Below are 16,370 nucleotides of genomic sequence, written 5' to 3'. Positions count from 1 at the left end.
TAGATGGATTATGAATGTAAAACTGGCATAAACCAATAAAGTCAACTATTTAAAAGGAAGTTCGCTCAACTTGAGAGGCTTCACGTATTAAAATGAAAATGTGTTTTTATTCAACTACAATTTAAATTTATTTGTTACAGCTGAGAATGAAATTTGTTATTTATTTAGGGATAAATAAAATGCATTATTTAAATTTGTTTACTCGCTCGTCTGCTAAGTTCTAAGAGCTGACTCAACGAGATCTGAGAATCATCCCACAATTCACATGGTCTCTTATCCGACTGATAATTTTCGCGTATCCATCGGTTTAGTACTAACAGCAAATTGATTTGGATTAGATTAGTTTAACGGTGTTTTGGGGAGCAGACAACTTACCCCACTTGGAGCCGGCGATAATGGGACAGGCGCCATGCAGGACACGAGTATCGCCCACGCCTGAAGCGTGCAGGTTATACCAAAATGCGGCTGAAATGGCAAAATGAGCAAAGTACAACACAACTTTTTATCATTTCTGGCAAAGAGCTTTTAACAACAGGTCGCCAACAGAGCGAAACACGTACCCGCATATTTCTCGGGCTTCAGTAATTGTTTTATAATGGGAAATGCGGTGCCACCGCCTTGTGCCACATCGGTGAGCTGTAAGTTAAATTAAATATATAAGTTTGCTTGACAAATGTGCTCGATAACATTTCACTCACATAGAATAGCACGGTGGCAATGCGATTGCCCATTTCAGGATTTGCCACCTGATTTGTTTCGAACTGTGAAGGAAATTAATATGATTTTATATTTTATTACTTTAATAATGATGTATGTAAAAGTAGCTTTAGCTCTAGCTTATCTCATGGCAATAAGGAATGGTTTTTGTTATTACAATACAAATAAATAAATAACACAATAAGATTGTTATTTTATTATTAAATTGTGGTATGTTAAATCTGACCATCACAATAATTATTAAAATAACACGAACTCCAAGCTCTCTACTTATTTGGGCTTAAGTAAATTTTTTTTACCTTCGTTATTTCTGCGAATTTTACATTTCATTTATACTGAATGTGATTTTATATACTACTGTCTTAATTATATTCTCTTTGTAACAAGCTTTAGCATGAATCGGTAGTTCTCGTTAAATTTTTACATTTAACTTTTTTGTAGACTGTTTCTAGCTGACTTCAACAGTAAGTAATTGAAGAAATAAGTTATATTTAAGTTTATATAAGCCCTTCTGCCTGTTTTTTAGAAAACTGGAATATTTGTTAGTACTATTATTTATCTATTCGAATTGTAAGAAGGTATAAATTTAATTTTTTAAAAAATTAGCAAGAAAGCTATAGTCGTATTGTCTCTACTGCGAGATGCCCGCTGCCCACCTTTAATAAAAACAAAACACTGCCGTAGTATTCCTAAAATATGTATACCCAATTAAGATCCTACAAAATACTATTATATTATTAATATAATTAGTATACTAAAAAAATATATAATTATACCGTAGGCCATATATGGTATATTAATATAATATTATCGATATAATTAATGTACTGAAAAAGATACTAAAATAAACCGAAGACTATATTTGGTATATGAACATACTATTATAATACTCATGCTGCGGCTACATACATGTGCTGAAGGTACAAAGTTATAATACCCTTCTACCCTATGGATAGTGTGTACTCATTACCATTATCTACATATATACTCACCGCATTCGGATAGAACCAATCCATATGCTGGGCGTAGTGCCCACCTACGCCATAGTTCGAGAACTGATGATCCTCCGCAAACACTGCAAAAACAGTATTTGAATTTCATATCTCAGCAGTAAAATTTCCCCTTTAACTTACTCAGATTAAGCCCCGTCATATCCTCCACACGTTGATCAATGGTTCGCAAAACTTTGTGTCGGGTCTTGGGAATAAATGTGAATTGACTGGTGCGCGCATTTGACACGGTCGAAGAGTTTTGGCCCGTGACTGTGGCACGCTCAATTTTGTTCCTTGTTAGTTTAGTGATGACATCAATCTCACTCTGATAAAGCACCTCGTGGTAGAGCAGCAGCAACGGCTCAGTGCGCAGCTCTTCGACCTTAAGCGGAGCTAGCAGCAGAAAAGGATGCGTCTCCGTGAGGTAGCCACAGCGTAGATCACGTTGATCACTTGGAGTGGGTTTGATGTGGCCACTGCAGGTGTAACGATAGGCATCGAATTCACTAAGTACGGTCAGATTCTCAGGCACGGGCTGAAAGGAAATATTTTAAAAGTTATTTTTAACGAATTGGAATAACACTTAAAGAATGCTTTTTCATAATATTTTTAATTATATTTGAACTAGTAAAATTAAGACTTATGGAATACTATTAAAGAATATTTCATTAGATAGTTTAACTACCAAAAATAAAACATATTGAATGCGACTCTTCAAATTTATAAAAAAAGCAACACTTACGAATATATAATAAGATATTTATGCTAGTTTTTTATGAACATTTATTATACAAGTAGAATCAATTCTATATCATGTAGTATCACACAACAAATTTTTCATAAATATACCAAACTCTTAACTTCGAGACTAGTAAAATTAATACTTACTGAATGCTCTTCGATTTTCTCCACTGTGCCGTTAACACCTTGGTTATTCGACAATCTGGCCTTAACCTGTGCCAGCTTCTCGGCAATCTGTGGCTGCAGCTGATGATGATCTTCGGCGGTGGTCAGACGATTGTTGGCCTCCATTAGCCAGGCATGAGCCAGCTGCAAATGCTCGAGTCGCAACGCCTGTTGTCCAATGTCCAGGCAATGCTCGGCATTCAGTTGAGTGCTATTTTGTGGGTCGGGGAGAGGGGTGAAAGTGCTGTTAAGTGAGTTGTGCCTGGGCAGAAAGTGCAACACTCACCCATAAGATACGCCATCCAGTATACCAGCAGCCACATGCTTCGTTTGCAGCCTGTAAATGGACTGTAAACGCAGCAAACCATCGATGGCGCCCTCGAGCTCAGCTTCGTTTGGCATGTGCTTTCTCTGCCGCAGTTGATGCAGTCGACTGAGTGATTCTTTAAGGGGAAAGAGAGAGAGGGGGGAGCAACGTTTACTTAATGAAATTTGGACATAAATGGATTTGGCACCCACTCTCGCCAGTTGACGCTGCCATCAGATTCGCAATGCGCTGCCAGTCGAGCGTCAGGCGTTTGCTCAGCAAATATTTGTTCAACGGACTCTCGAAGTATGCCACGCCCCATTGCAACGCCTCGTTACGCTCACGCTCGAACTCCTCCAGTCGCCTGTCGATGCAGATTGCAGATTGTAGATTGAGTTGAGTCGAGTCGCCTAAGTTCATTAGTTCATCAGGCACCGAACTTACGCTTTCAGAAAATCCAATTTACTGTCATTATCGGCTATGAATTTCTGCATGTGCTGCAACAGTTTCTGCTCATAGCCAAAGACCTTGGACATGGCATGTATCGACGAATAGAATTCGCCATTTACACAGCTCCACCACAGCAATGGCAACAGCAATGCGGTCAGACTCCATTTTTCTGTCCAGAGTAACATGCTCGATCACAGCTCGCGGTCAACTGAATTCGCCATTTGAATTTGACCCCAACAGACCAACTATTGATGGTTTATCTATGGTCATGTTCACATTATGTAATATCAAAGAGCTGCGCTATATGTCTTGGCAAATCTTTGCTTTTTAACTCATTAAGCAGAAACCTGTTTGCGTGAGTGTAAAGAAAGCTCAGCGGTTCATTGTGCCGAACAGGTTCTGATTCTTAGGGCGAGTATTTTTACCTAGAACTGGCTTCAAGAGCATAAGAGACAACACACGCGTTAGCCAAGCTGCGAATAACATTAGCTAAATCTTATTCAATCATTGATTGGAAGAAAGTAAACAACGAGAGCTGGCTGAATGTGAAAACAATTCTCAGTAGTAATCGGCATCTAACACGTATTTTAATTAGAACATTTCTAAGAAACCTGAATGGATAAGTATCACAAAAACATTGCTACGATGTTAACTGAATCATAATTGAACTGATTCAAGTTTATCTTGATATAATAAAAATCAATACAATAAAAATTAATATATTCCTAAGCACGATGTTCAAATTTTATTAAGACGAATTAAAAATATTTGAAATAATTTGACTCAAATTAGTATATTACTTTTTATGGGTTTTTAAAGATTCAACAATTGGAGCATTGTCGAATTTTTGAGTAACTCGACCTAACAATTTCAGTGATAAAAATCTTTAGTATTTAGATAACAATTTTAAAGAGTATAAAGCGCAATGTTCAGTATTTATAAAGAAAAAATAAAAAATATTTGAAATTAGTAAACTCAAATTAGTATTTTACTTTTTATATATTTAAATTTGTATTTGTATTTCGAACGTTTAAGAATTTTACTGAAACCTGAAGCACTAAAATCCCTAATTTTGTATTTCAGAAAATATTAGAAAAATATATTCTTAGACAACAGTTTCTCCCAATTTAAAAGTATACAGGGTATATAAGAAATTCAAACAGCTGTGTAAATATTGACTTGTCGAAGTAGTTGAAGATGTAGTTATGTTTCGGTTCCCAAATTCTCAGCGTGGAAAAAGTGGCAGTTGAAATTTGATAAGCAGCAGCGCTAGAATGTTTCATTTGAGTGCGTTTTTCTTCACACTTTGTCTAGTCATAGGCAACATCAATGCCGAAGAAGAAGAGATTGATCCTCAAAAATTGCTTGAATTGGAAAAAGTGTTTGTGGAACAGTTAGAAGCTTACATGGCCAAGGCGGATAAGATAAGAGCCAATATTAATAGGTAAGTAACTAAGACATAGAATGATGATGTGGTATTTAATATGTATGGAAGATTTCTAGCTTACGTGGATGTGGTGCACGATGATCTCGATGATCCGGAGGCGTATTTCGGCAATCCAATTAATTCCTTTACCACAATTAGCCGCCTTGTTAACAACTGGAAACGGGAGGTGATTGATGTTATCTTAACTGAATCAGCTGTCGACGAACATCATAAGCAGGTCGCTCAGGAGGTGGTACAAATGGAGATTGAACATCCCACAGAGAACGATTTGCAGGCAATGACAAACGACATTTTGCAATACCAAGGGCAAAATGATCTGCCAACAGCAGAACTGGCCAACGATGTGCTCTACTCCAATAAGGAGGACAATCAGAGTATCACATTGACTGCAAGTGATTGTTATGCGATCGGTCGCAGTTGTCATAAGCTAGAATTATCTGATTTTGCCGTCGAATGGCTGATGGAGGCGCGTTCTCTTCTCGCCCGCGAACCAGTTACATTTGCCAGCATCAAGGATGTTCAAATACTCCAATATTTGGCACCTACCCTGCAGGACCTTGGCAACTTGAAGTTATCCAATATACTGAACAACGAGATACTTAAGGCTGATCCGAAGCATGAAGAAGCGCTGAAGGCGAAAGTTGACATAGAGAATAAGTTATTACTAGGACGCCTCACTGCACCTATCGTAGAGATGAAAAAATAATTATTATCCACCATCTTGTCATCTTTATCATATTTGCATTAAATTTAAAATTTAATGCATTAAGTTTAAAAAAAACCCTTATTTAAATTAAAAATAAAATTTTAGTTCTTGTTAGCATTAAACTTAATTCAAAATAAAGTAAATTAATTTCTTTTCTTTTCTTCAATTTCGGGCTCAATCAAATTCTAGTTCTTTAAATAACAAAATTGGAATTGTTTGTTGAAGTCTTGGTTACAGCCACAAAAATCAACAATTTGAAGTCAAGCAAATAACACAAATGCTGCAGACCACACTCAAAATGAAAAGTACTACAAGTTTAACCCAATTACAATTCCAGAAATATCCCAAAAAATAAAACAAAGGGCAGCCCAGCTGTGTAAATGTTAAACGAAAACTACAAAGAGAGCTTGTGGGTGAAGCAGCTGGATGGCATGAAGTTACGACGAAGGGAAATAAGTGCAGCAACAATTTCCATGCTTTTCCAGATGAGTTTTCGAGTTTTATGACCAAGCTTATGCAAGTTGGTTAATGGAAATACCTGGCGATGATTAAAGTGCTATGCGTGGCATGCTGATATTAAATAACAGCAAAAAGGGACAACGCAGGATGCGGTTGCACGTTGCAATATTAGTTACAGTTGCACTTAAAAGCGGGTGGCAACAAAATTATACAATTTTCATAGCAAAAGCTTAAGCAACAGTTAATGTGGCAGCTTTTTTATACCCGTCAACATTTGGGTAGAGGGGTATATATACGTGAGGTATTATATAGACGGTATATTTTGAATGTAGTACTATATCATAATACCAAATATTGAATTCGGTATATATTAGTATTCTTGTGGTGTGCTAATTTGGTATGCTAAAGGCATATTTGGCATATACTAAATATTGACTTCGGTATATGTTAGTATTTTTGTGGTATGTTTTAAGAATTTGGTATTATTTAGAATAGTAGAGAGAGTATATTACAGTCGAGCACACTCGACTATCGCTTTCTTACTTGGTTGCAGGTGAAAAAGTGTGTTAAGGGCATATTTGGTATATTGATATATTGATATAGGTCAAAACTCAAAATATACCATAGTTAGTATATACAATAATAGTATATTTGGAATGTTGTACTATATCATTATAACAAATATTGACTTCAGTATATTTTAGTATTTTTCTGGTATTTTAATTTGGTATATTTTTAGAATAAGATATTATTGAAATGGGTAGAAGGTAACTCATAGTCTAGCACGCTCTACTGACGCTTTCTTACTTGTTTGCAGATGAAAAAGAGTGTGAAAGACATAATAAAAAGAGAGAACCACAAAGTAATGAAGCAAAAGATGCTGATCGAGACTTTTGCCTTTTTCACCTTTCGCATGATCAGGCAAAAGATTTGTAGTTTCAGTTGGGCTAGAACAGCGAAGCCGGTTGGTCAGCCGCTTTTGCTTATATAATAACACAACAACATAAGTATAACTTGGGCTTTGGCATAATTAAGCATTGTGTTTGTGTCGCCCATGAATAATACATAAAAAAACACACAAACCCAAGAACCACACGCCAGTCAAACACACACAAAAAGCTAACAAGCTACGTCAGCCATTGACCCGGTCAACGAGAACAGCAATAACAAAAAACACAAAGTTTTTCTTTCGATTTATGCAAATGCCGCAAGCAATAAGATTTCTTTGGCTACTCTGCCTAGTTGTGGCAGCGTCGCGAGTTGTTCTCGCTGGCAACGAGGAACATTTGCGAGAACTTGTGGCCACCGAGACTTCGCTCATCGATGCGCTGCGCGAATATATTGATGGACTCGAACATCAGTTGTTGGCACTGAAACAAGAAACTCTCGCCATCGAAGAACTCCATCAGCTGGTGGGCGATCAAGTGGAGGAATACATTGGGAATCCACTCAATGTACTCACCATTCTGAAGCGTTTCCAGAGCGTTTGGCCCAAGCTCGAGAGGCAAGCGAATGCGACCCTCGAGTTGGGCCAAGATATGCCCGACTATGAGATGGAATTGCCGCTGCCCAGCGAAGAGGAATACGAGACAGCGCTGTTGAATTTATTGCGACTACAATCTGTCTACGAACTGGAACCTGCGACACTCTCACTGGGCATAGTCAATGGACTGAAGCTGGGGTAAGAAGTATACGCTTTTGCGAAAAGAATACAAAATATTTATGCTGTTGCATATTTTAAAGCTCGGCGATGTCGTGGAGCGATTGCCTGGAGATGGCGCGCAAGTCGGATCGCAATGGTGACTATGCGGTGGCCAAATATTGGGTGGAAACAGCGCTGGGAAAGCTGCCAGCTGCTGCGGGCAATGCAACCCATGGCAGCTCAATCAGTGAACACGACCGAGGCAGGGTACAAATACTGGAGGCATCTGTGAATATGGATTACCGCGCAGGTGCGTACAAAAATGCAGAGAAATGAAAACTTTTCGCTGATTTGTATAAATTTCGCGTTTTGCTGCCCAGGCGAATTCCTGAGTGCTCTGGCCACGGCCAAGGAGTTGCTGCTGCTACGTCCCGCGAATCAGAATGTGCAGAAAGCCAAGGCCAAGATTGAACGGGCCATAAGCGGAGCTCAAACGAAGTCCAAGGCAAAGGTAAAGCGGATAAAACTATGCAAATTGCGTAGTTTTGAAACAGAAATTGCGAAAGTAGTCAGAAAGCTGCAGCGAAGCGTGCTCGACAGGCAAATACCAGGAGAGCATGAAATTGACTAGTTGAAAGGTGTTCAAGTTGCTTTAGCTTTAACGCTTTTAAAGAGTTACACATAGTATATTCTTATGCATGCTATCTACTCACCTGCTATTCGTGTGCTTCCGGCATAACTTTGCTGCTCGAGAACTTTTCCAGTCCTTCGAGTGTGTGTTTGCGTGCTTTCTGACTGTATAATTTTATTTTTATAGACTAGCTAACAAGCATCTATTTCTACGATATTAGTATCGTATTATTATGTTGATCTTTTTATGGCTTTTTTTTTCTTTTTTGTTTGTGTTGTTGTCAAGCTCTCGAAATCCGTTGAGCAGCTGCTTATTGATGAGCTCTGCCGCTCGGCCACCCGCCAGCAGGTGACAACAGGAAGTCGTCTATTGGAGTGTCGCCAAGATGTGTCGCATCTCCGCATGCTACGCTTGGAGCAGCTGAGTGAGGATCCACACATCACGCTCTATCACAATGTGCTCAGCTTCCGTCAGGCAGACAAATTGATTACACTACTCGATGATAAGCCAAAGCAACACACGAAAGTCGCCGCCACTTTTGCGCCAATGGAGCTGAGCAAACTGGGACAGAAAATGCTGCGTGGCATCAATTATCAACTGGCTAATGTTGGACACCCAGAGGAGCCGATGTCGTTGCCATTGTGGCAGGCACGTCGTCACAGTCACGAGCACGTGACGGCCACAGAGGTGGCAGAGGCTGAGCATGTGCAGCATGTGGCACGCGCTATGCTCCAAGTGAGTCGTCATTTTAATGAAATGATTAGTTAATATGTCACTAATTGCCTATTATCGTCCCACCTCTTTGTACCAGCTACACGAACCAAAGTTGGGCGGTGCGTTGGTGTTTCCACAGTTGGAGCTCGGCGTGAATGTCCCACGGGGTTCGTTGCTCTACTGGCGCACTCGCAGCGTTAGCGAGTCACATTCAAGACTGGATTACCGCAGTCGCCAGCTTGTCTGTCCCGTGCTGCTGGGCTCACAGTTGTGTAAGTGAAACACGAACTTCTGAATCTCATCAACTTCAACCGAATTTGCCTCTCTGTTTTTTTCGCAGCGCTGTGGACCGAACTGAATTGAATTGAATTCGGACAACGACTGAAACCCATTTTGCCTTTTAATCTTTCACTAATTGCCGCCATGAAAATAAACAACAAGAACAACAACGAATCAAAAAGTACTGAAATGTTGACTTTTCATTGAGTTTCATTTTGCAATTCTTGGACTTTCATCTCTCATTAAATGCCCATTGCTTAAAATGGGCGTGTTCATTGTTTGTGTTTTTGTGCAGTTCCCTTTGCGTAATTAAAGAGCAAACAAATTTTAATATTCATGCATCAAAGCGAGCAACAATTAGCATAACACCGAGCGAGTCTTTTGAGTCAGGTTCTCAGGCTATGTTCGTTTGATGGCAGCAACAGGAAATAGTTTAAATAAATATTGGGCCATAAAAGCGATGCGAATGTGACAATTTGAATGTTGGGCGAAACAGTAAATCAAATGACGGATTAAACATTAAAAATACAATAGCTGTTAGATTGAATTTTACTTGCTCGTTAATTAACGCAATAAAACCACAAACTTATCAAATGAATACCCTGTCATTTAGATGCAAGATTGATGGGCAGTTCTATTTTGGTAAATGATCTTAAATAGAGCAAAAATCTGTTATGTGTTGTCATGGTTGAAATGTTGATACCCTAGAATTTTAAACGAGAAGGAGTTCAAAAAAATGATCTAAGAGTATTTCATTTGCTTATCACTTTTCATTACTTAAGGCATGATGAGCACATATTTATTATCTTAATCACATTTCCACTTAATTTGCCTATCACGTCTCATTAATTATAGATTTTTAAATATATATTTATTATGCCAATAACATTAACTAAATGCGTAACTTATTGTATTTTATTTGCTCGCAATATTTTATTTAAATTTTCGAAAAAAATGTTTTTCTAATTTTTTCGCGACATTACTTTCTATTGTTGCGATGGCAATTTATGAAACTTCCGCAAATTTATGAAAACGTTAAAATTTATATCAGAGCATCGAAACACCCAATCTGAATATTCAATAGAAAATCAGACAATCAGAGATCAACAGCATAATAAACTGGCTCAGCGTTTACCAACACTGCCCCCAAAAACAACGACGTGCGACTGCATTATTAAATTTCAAACGACTCGTGGTTAATTAGCTGGAATTAATAAGCGATCGAATAAGGCAGCGATTTATACAAAAGAGATTGAGAGAGCTCACAAGTCAGACAAACGAAGAGAGAGAGAGAGAGCTGAGGGGCGACTGTGAGAGAGAAGTAGAACTTGGGGCTGGTCAAAGCCGAAACGAGCTCCCCATGATAAGCATCACTAAATCAGCTTTGGCAAAGCCATAAAACATGCTTAATCGCCACGAAACTCGTATGCTCTTCATTAGAGTGGCTCATAATGCGAATAGTTTGTTCATAGACAAAGACAAAGACATCCACATCCACATTGAACTAGACAACGACAACGACAACGACATGGGGAGTTAGACATGTCCATAGACAAACATCAATTGGTTATGCAAATAGTGTGTGTGGTGTAGTTAGCACCCGGTCTAAGCTGTCGCCCGATCACAGCACCCAACACGCAGCATCGATTGTGCCAAAACGTCTGTCATCGCTGGTTTTATTCGACGTCGCCGTTCGATATCAACGCTTCGGGATGTCTCAGACGCCGAGCAACCCGATCAACGCCATTCAGTTGATTGTGAGACGCGTTGAGCCGCAGATCGTTGTTGCCGCCAAAAAAAATTAAGAACATAAGGCTAATCATAGTGTTAGCCTCAATAAAAGCGTAAATTAAGTATACGACGTGCGACGTTGATATCAAGTATACGCCACGCGCACACCCACCACATTTCAATTGAAGATGCGGGCAAGCGGTGTAAGGCTGCTGGCTGTAATGCTATTGGCCAGCGTATCCCATCTTGGCCAGGCATCGGATTATTTCTCTAGCATCACAGGACTCGAGCAATTGCTGCACACAGAGCACACATTGATGAGCGACTTGAATGCGCAGTTGGCACAGGCGAGGACGATATTGAAGCAGTTGGAGAAGTGAGTACAATTGAATCAATTTATGGAAATCATATTCAGAGTTCTTAACTGTAATCAACTGGTTGTTGTTTTGTTTTCTGTGGGGTTTTATGTGTGTTTATGGTTCAGCTCGGATTTCATAATAATAATAATAATAATAATAACATAAACAACAATGGGCCAAGAGTCTTGTAGTTTAACATTTAGCATTTCGCTTTCGTTTTGCATTTTCTGTTGTGTTGTGTTTGAATCGTAAAAAAAGTTTTATGTATTTGAATCAGAAATAAATTAGAATTAATTAAATACGCTGTGTGCGCTATCTAAACGCTTGGGATTTCTTATGAACAGAGGTATTATTATTATCGTTGTGTATGACGATCGAGCGTCACACAAAAGCCCAAAGACTCAGAAACTGGTAGCGACCGATTTATGATTAGAAGTTCTAAACTCGTCTCCAACAAATCCAAATCAACCAAATCCTAATAACCTGATCCACGCAGAGAGCTCGCCGCTATCGAGGTGGAACATGCATTGGCTGCAAGAGGCACCGAGAACTATCTAACCAATCCAATTAATATCTATCGATTGATGAAGCGACTGCACAACGACTGGTCACAACTCGAGAGCCGCGCCCAACAAATGAGCAGCCAAATCCGTAACTATCCATTCCATTTTTTTCACCCAAGAGAGACCCATCAAAACTTTAGTAGTATGATGTTGTGAAACTTAATTTGATTTTGCATTTCCCTCCTATTTTCCTTGTGTATTTATTCTCTTAGATTTCAATATCACACAACAGCACTACGAGTTGAATTTCCCCAGTCAAGAGGATGTCGATGGCGCCGCATTGGCATTGGTTCGCCTGCAGAGCACCTATAAATTGGACGTGGCCCAAGTGGCTGCCGGCATACTGAATGGCATCAAATACGGGTGAGAAGGGGGCGCGGGCCTACCCCAAATAAGCAATAACCAGTCAGGCTTGAAATACATTGAGTACTACATATGCATATGCTAACTCACACTTTCTATCGCACTGCCAGGAGCGGTTTACGCTAATTTGAGGATTGAGGAATGGGTTGAGAGATTGAATGTTGTTCGAGGGCTTTGCATTTAATATGTAAGAGTAATTTAAGTATAGTTTGGTATCGATTTAATATTTAAATATAGCAGTCTTAATATGGAACACTATACACATAGATTATCTACACTTTGGCGGTAAATTCAGGAGCGGACTACGAGCTTGAGGGTGATTGTAAGAGGATTAAGAATCAAAGTTATGTACGATTTAAGTGGAAGCTGATAAGTCAATGAATATGTCATTTGAATTTACTATTTTCGATTTTATTGCTTTTAGTTATCAAACTGAGTTTTAGGAGGCGTAAATTTTAGATTTAAATGTATATTATTTGTGTCTTATTCATTCAGTAATTATGATTTATAAATTTTAAGTTAATTTTGATGTACAAAGTGTAGCTAGACTAAAGGTGAAATACATTCTGTTCTTCTCACAATATGACAACAAGCATAGAATTATTGCATCAGAAGTAACCTTTGTGGTTTTACTTATTTAGCTAAATATATTATATAGGCTAGAGCACTAGAAAAAATGGTCTTTAACACAAATTTTATGATTTATATGATAAATATTTTATATGTTAAGCTGAAATGATTTATGAACTTTGCCCACTTTACTTACATCATTCTTTAATCATCATTAGTAGATATTATATATTTATTCATTAGTAGTTTATATTTACAATGTCTATCTATAAGATATTTTAATATAAGTCCATATTTCGTTCTCCATTTGATTAGAATCCACCCCTGTATGTCTAACATTCTAATACTATCGTGTTGATATGCCCCGAGTAAAACCCCCCGAAATCATATTCATTTCGTTTTTTGGTGTGCTGCCTGGTTGCCTTTATTTTTAGCACGGACATGAGCTGGCAGGATTGCTTTGTGCTGGGTCAACAACTCTTTGAAATGGAGGACTACAACAACACGAAAGTGTGGCTGCGCGAGTCCATGGAACGCCTGCGACGCCATCAGCCCGGCCAGCAGAGCTCAGCCGCTGAGCCGGCGATAGTGAACAGCATGGAGACGGTGGCAAAGAGTTTATTCCAAATGGGTAAGCAACGGATACAGTCAAGTAATCAAGGCGAACTTCATGCATACAAACATATTTACCAAAGCGATTTTTTAGGCGACTTTGACACGGCATACGAGCTGAGTCAGCGCGTGCTTGAGCTCGATCCATCGCGTATACGGAATTGGCACCTGGGGGACAAGGCCGCCAAGCCGTCATCAAATCAGGGCGATGAGTCGGATGAGGATGCGGCTGCACAACTACAACAAACGGATGCTTACAAAGTGAGTTTCGAGCGATTCGATTCATCTTTCTAGTAGCTAAATTTAGACTCACACTCCTCCCTCTTCGCACACACACGCACACAGCTCACACAGGAATTCGAACAGTATGAAAAGGTTTGCCGTGGTGAGGTCATCGCCTCCCCCGCCCAACAGCGTCCGTTGCGATGTCGGTATACACACGGCCATCATGCATATCGAGTGCTGGCACCGCTCAAGCTGGAGGAACACCACTTGGATCCGCTGGTGGTGACCTTTCATGACATGTTGAGCACACAGAAAATCGCCGAGTTGCGACAAATGGCTGTGCCGCATATGAAGCGTTCCACAGTGAACCAAATGCGCGGCAGTTCGCATCGCATGAAGTCCGCCTTTCGCGTCAGCAAAAATGCCTGGCTCGCCTACAACACGCACCCGACAATGGGGCGTATGTTGCGTGATCTCCACGATGCCACCGGCCTCGATATGACCTACTGTGAGCAGTTGCAGGTGGCCAACTACGGTGTGGGCGGTCACTATGAGCCGCATTGGGACTTCTTTCGCGATACTCGCCACTATCCAGCCGAGGAGGGGAATCGCATTGCCACAGCCATATTTTATGTGAGTTGACATCCCACACATACACACACAACTACCTTATGCACACAAGTAATAAATGCACTTCTTGCAGCTATCGGATGTGGAGCAGGGTGGCGCCACCGCGTTTCCCTTTCTCAACTTTGCCGTGCGGCCGCAGCTAGGCAACATATTGTTTTGGTACAATCTGCATCGCTCCCTCGACATGGACTTTCGCACAAAGCACGCGGGTTGTCCGGTGCTAAAGGGCAGCAAGTGGAGTGAGTAAAACACTAATAACAAAAACAAATAGCAAGCAAAGCGAGGGAATGGAATATGGGACCGCTTTTAAATTGTCTGCAATTATGCAACTCATTTGCTATGCCAAGCGTGTTTAAGCTCACATTTTTCATTTAATTGTTGAGCGTTTGTCAAGGGAAATTTGAAGTGGGTCCTTGCGGTTTTATAATTTATGCGCTATACTCATATATAACACAACTAATCATAGCTTATTCATACATTTGAATAGAAGTTTTCATGCTGCATTACAAAAAAATCCATGTTCAATAATTGTTCATCTATAATAATTTCATAAATTATAATATAGTAAAATTGTTACGTTCCTCATTGCAATTATTTTTATAGTCATTGTAGTATGTAATTATAATGGTGGCATAAAATACTTAATCATTTGCATATATATTAAATTTAATAAAGTTTATTTCATACATAATATGCAATTGGATATATAATCTGTAATTAATATAACATTGTTCTAATAAATTATTATCATTAAAACTAATATGGTTAAATGCAAATTCTATAAATTACAAATGGCATTATTAATTATATAATTTACATTTTATTTATTGATTCTAAAATATTGTTTCAATAATTGAGTTTGTGATTAATTTTTATAACTTTGTGCCTACAGGAAAAGTATGTAATAGGCATAAAATATATATGTACATATGTTGACATACATTCTTAATCAGAAAAGCCGAAACGATATAGCCAATTCCATCTGTCCATATGAACACCTAAATCTCAAAGACAATAAGATAGAGTTTTAATTTTTGTATTAGATCAAGTTTGTTTCATATTTTTTCCACGCCCACTTCCGCCCTCTTAAATCGATCAAAATCAAATAACATGCGTAATTTATTACGGGTCTTAGATGCTTTGGTATGTATGGTATATTTTGTAGTCTATGGTATATTTTAAATGTAGAATTATGTCTATATACCAAATATGGTATATGATATTTATGGTATATCGTGGTATATTTAATTATATTTGTGATATATTAATTTGGTATATTTTAAGAGGTATATTTTAAATGTAGTGTTATGTCAATATATCAAATATAATTCATGGTATATTTTATTATATTTGCGGTATATTAATTTGATATATTTTAAGAATAGTACCATAATTTGGGTAGAGGGTATCTCACAGTCGAGTACACTCGACTTTAGCTTTTTTACTTTTATAATTTATTTCTAGTTGTTGTTATTATTTTTTTACATTTCCTTAAAGCAATTTTTCATATTATTTCATAAACTTAATACTTGCAGTTGGCAACGTTTGGATCCACTCGGCGACACAGACATTTGCGCGGCCCTGTGACGTTTATCGTGATAATGAGATTTCCGAAGACTATCAGATTATAAAATAAATGTACATAAATATATATTAATTTTATTTTAGAGCAAATTGAGTGTAGTCTTTATATGCCAGCCAAGCATTTAGAGGGTTAACAGCTCGACTCAAGTCAAAAGCTCAGTTTGAGTGTTTTTTTATGTCGCTGTTGAACTTGACTCAAAACAAACCGCGAGATGAAGAGATGAAGATACAAATGAGTTGCGACGCGTTGCGCTGAGATTTGCCGGCAATTTGAATAAACAAGTTCACGGGCAAAGTTTTAGCGGTTCATTTGCATGTTAGTGAGAAGTGCTAAGAGCTAAGAGAAGCGCAAAGCGACGACTGCGAAGTATCAGTGAAAGTAATTAAAGAGAAAGAGAAAAAGTTATGGTAAATTGTTGTTGACTTGGCCAAGACACTTTCAAGACACTTGCTTAAGTCAACAAATTATGTCAGCTTCTATGC

General features: G+C 38.6%; 4 protein-coding genes across 4 annotated transcripts; 3 read left to right on the top strand and 1 right to left on the bottom strand.

Moving 5' to 3' along the window:
- Positions 1-136: 136 nt before the first annotated feature.
- Positions 137-3,964, bottom strand: LOC117574391 (prolyl 4-hydroxylase subunit alpha-2). The gene is made up of 10 exons (XM_034258229.2): positions 3,367-3,964; positions 3,135-3,286; positions 2,902-3,058; positions 2,598-2,826; positions 1,851-2,244; positions 1,710-1,792; positions 699-761; positions 561-636; positions 376-465; positions 137-313 (listed from the first exon to the last, which is right to left on the bottom strand). Exons 1-10 carry the CDS (start codon positions 3,555-3,557, stop codon positions 189-191), a joined length of 1,560 nt encoding a protein of 519 aa, XP_034114120.1. The 5' UTR covers positions 3,558-3,964; the 3' UTR covers positions 137-188.
- Positions 3,965-4,580: 616 nt separating this feature from the next.
- On the top strand, positions 4,581-5,525 carry LOC117574389 (prolyl 4-hydroxylase subunit alpha-1-like). Its single transcript, XM_034258227.2, has 2 exons — positions 4,581-4,816; positions 4,868-5,525. Exons 1-2 carry the CDS (start codon positions 4,647-4,649, stop codon positions 5,523-5,525), a joined length of 828 nt encoding a protein of 275 aa, XP_034114118.1. The 5' UTR covers positions 4,581-4,646.
- A 1,289-nt stretch (positions 5,526-6,814) lies between these two features.
- LOC117574388 (prolyl 4-hydroxylase subunit alpha-2) lies at positions 6,815-9,286 on the top strand. The gene is made up of 5 exons (XM_034258226.2): positions 6,815-7,665; positions 7,728-7,936; positions 8,007-8,137; positions 8,543-8,992; positions 9,069-9,286. The coding sequence occupies exons 1-5, from the start codon at positions 7,181-7,183 to the stop codon at positions 9,249-9,251; spliced, it is 1,458 nt and encodes a 485-aa protein (XP_034114117.2). The 5' UTR covers positions 6,815-7,180; the 3' UTR covers positions 9,252-9,286.
- Positions 9,287-10,996: 1,710 nt separating this feature from the next.
- Positions 10,997-16,094, top strand: LOC117574722 (prolyl 4-hydroxylase subunit alpha-1). The gene is made up of 8 exons (XM_034258649.2): positions 10,997-11,357; positions 11,837-11,991; positions 12,116-12,266; positions 13,271-13,467; positions 13,543-13,709; positions 13,794-14,306; positions 14,377-14,542; positions 15,839-16,094. The coding sequence occupies exons 1-8, from the start codon at positions 11,170-11,172 to the stop codon at positions 15,937-15,939; spliced, it is 1,638 nt and encodes a 545-aa protein (XP_034114540.1). The 5' UTR covers positions 10,997-11,169; the 3' UTR covers positions 15,940-16,094.
- Positions 16,095-16,370: the final 276 nt, after the last annotated feature.

This window comes from Drosophila albomicans, chromosome 2R (assembly GCF_009650485.2).
Source record: "Drosophila albomicans strain 15112-1751.03 chromosome 2R, ASM965048v2, whole genome shotgun sequence".
In the NCBI taxonomy this organism is placed as follows: Eukaryota; Metazoa; Arthropoda; class Insecta; order Diptera; family Drosophilidae; genus Drosophila; species Drosophila albomicans.
Note: the sequence above shows the minus strand (reverse complement) of the source record. Positions and strands in the feature narration are given on the sequence as shown.